General features: G+C 42.9%; 1 protein-coding gene across 1 annotated transcript in view; it reads left to right on the top strand.

The window, feature by feature from the left end:
- Positions 1-2,489, top strand: part of acbd4 (acyl-CoA binding domain containing 4) — a 21,706-nt gene that overhangs the window by 12,547 nt on the left and 6,670 nt on the right. The window contains exons 7-9 of the mRNA XM_014027171.1: positions 1,053-1,135; positions 1,221-1,422; positions 2,164-2,375. Coding sequence (XP_013882625.1) covers positions 1,053-1,135; positions 1,221-1,422; positions 2,164-2,375 — 497 coding nt within the window. The remainder of the gene's footprint in view (positions 1-1,052; positions 1,136-1,220; positions 1,423-2,163; positions 2,376-2,489) is intronic.

Consider the following 2,489-nt stretch of genomic DNA (forward strand, 5'->3'; position numbering starts at 1 on the left):
CACACACACACACACACACACACACACACACACACACACACACCTTTGCGAGTGGCAAACTCATTTTTACTCCACTCCTTATTTAGACAATTTTCTCACTCATTCTCCATTTAATGTATAATTTTCCTGCATCTAAAACTCATTTCTGATCCCACATAACTGATGAGTTTGGTAGAACTTAGAAAAATATTTATTAAATAGTTAAAGTGAAGGAACAAGTCTCAGCGTTTCTGCTGGGGTGTGATTTATAATTTAGAATCATGAAGTTTCTCATTCAGATCAGCTGCATGACTCGACTCAGAACTACAGTAAAATACCTGATTGTTTATTTGTTCAGTGTGATACAAACAAACAAACAAACAAAMMAAACAAACACACTGTCCTCAGTTCTTCTTGTGCTGATATCATCCTGCAGAACAGCTGACATTGATCCATAAATTACACACAACTTTACGCAGCAACAAATCTGTTGTCTGCATCTTGTGGAGCTGAGGAATCATCACATCTGAGCTGTTCTGAATTAATCTGCTGAGTTGATGTTTTTTTCTCAGTGAGAATTAAAAATGTTTCTTAGACAATTCCTCAGCTGTGTGTGCACCTCGCAGGCCTGCACTCTGTGTGTGTTTCCAACTACGTGACAACAATATAAAAACTTTACAGTTTACAGACTGGACTGAGGTTATTTTGATCAGTTTTAGACTGATCTGTTTTCTTTTCTGAGGTTAAATGATTTTCAGTCCCGGGGTTCAGTTTCATCATCGTTCAGTTTAAACAATAAAAACTCAAACTAAAATAAAAATCTAACACTGTGTTCAGACGCTCCTTACATCCAGAAAACACAACAGAGTCATATTTCTGTGGATTCAGGTCAGATTCATGACTTTGTGAGTTAAAACTGTCGACTGAAAAATTTTGTGTGTCTGCTGCACATTCTCACAGCAGGAACATTGGTTTTGATACATCCCAACGTGGGCGTAGAACCTGGTGCACCGTTTTTACATGAAGCCCAGGTCTCTGCCCAGCACCAAACTCTGTATATGTGTCTGCTGCAGAACCTGTGACAGTGACCAGTGACTCAGAGAGTGAAATCTTCTGTGACTCTGTGGATTCAGTGGAGCAGCTGAGCTACATCAAAGTAGGTTTTAGTTCCATCCTCCAGCTGATTATCTGATGCATCTAAAATGAATCACTGATAATGGTTTAAAAACATTTTTAAAAAGGTCCCAATTGTCAAATCGAATGGCTTTCACAACGGCCTGGAGTTGTATCCAGCTCAGGGAGATCAGCAGAAGGGTCACCTGGAGGGCAGGCAGGTCGGATCAGGTCACGGTGGAGAGGGAGCAGAGGATGGAAGGGGGCAGGGGTCCCCCCAGAGGAACCAGGAAACTGGCAGAGAAGCTTCGTACCATAACTGGAGGGAAGGTAAGCTGATGTGTTTGAAATGTGCTAAGTTTTTAGTTTCATCATATCAGAGAAGCATGAAACAAAAATGAAGAGTATTCATTCTGTTCACTGCTGGTTCTGGTCTCCATAAATTACTCTACCTGTTTAATCTCCTGTTCCTCAGAGTTCAGGATCACTTTACTATCTTCCTCTGGAACCAGGGTACAGAGGTCATTTTGTTTGAAAACTATATTTAAAATCTTCCAAAGCTTTAAAGATTATACAGTACTTGTCCTGAATTTTGCAGTGGTGTCACCTCCTGGACACGTTAATTTGATATCAGAGCTTGCTTTGTATTTGTTCCCTTTTTTGTTCTATTATCACCTGCTTATTTCTCTTATTATCTCTGGTATTTCTCTGTTTGTTTGTAATCAAAATAAGTCACATGAGATAACCACTGACCAGTGTCTGCACAGATTTTAATGCAAACTTTCAGAAATAAAAACTAGATTTACATCTACAACTGAATTAACTTCTGGAGTCAACCCAATTCAAGATGGCTGCCCCAGACAACAGACTGTAACTCAGTCAGTTGTGCAGATACTGAGCTAACTGTTGATGTGGTAGTAGCTGACAGTCATTACCAGCACACACTGCGAGTGTGACACCTCACATGCTTTATTCTAAAGATTTGTGTGAGTGAGGAGCTGCTTGTGTCTCAGGTCCTTAGAAACATTGTGGGTTCTGTGTTGCATCACCTCATCTCGGTTTGGTCTGTAGCTGGTGGTCCACGAGGCGGTCCGAGACGGGCGACCCCGGACGGTGGAGGTGGAGCTGGACGAGGAGGGGGCGACGGGTTTGAGGGCAGGGCGGAGAGGCTGCATGATGCCCACCTGCAGCAGCAGATCATCCTGGCTCTACGGAGGCTCAGAGAGGACATGAGCAGTGTGATGGAGAGGCTGGAGGTGGTGGAGAGGCTCGCTGCGTCGCATGTAAGTGTGTCATCTGTTCCACTGCTTCAGCTTCTTCTGTCAAGGCTCTCTCTCTCTCTCTCTCTGTGTGTGTGTGTGTGTGTGTGTGTGTGTGTGTGTGTGTGTGTGTGTGTG

The sequence above is a fragment of the Austrofundulus limnaeus genome, unplaced genomic scaffold (assembly GCF_001266775.1).
Source record: "Austrofundulus limnaeus strain Quisiro unplaced genomic scaffold, Austrofundulus_limnaeus-1.0 Scaffold620, whole genome shotgun sequence".
NCBI lineage: Eukaryota > Metazoa > Chordata > Actinopteri > Cyprinodontiformes > Rivulidae > Austrofundulus > Austrofundulus limnaeus.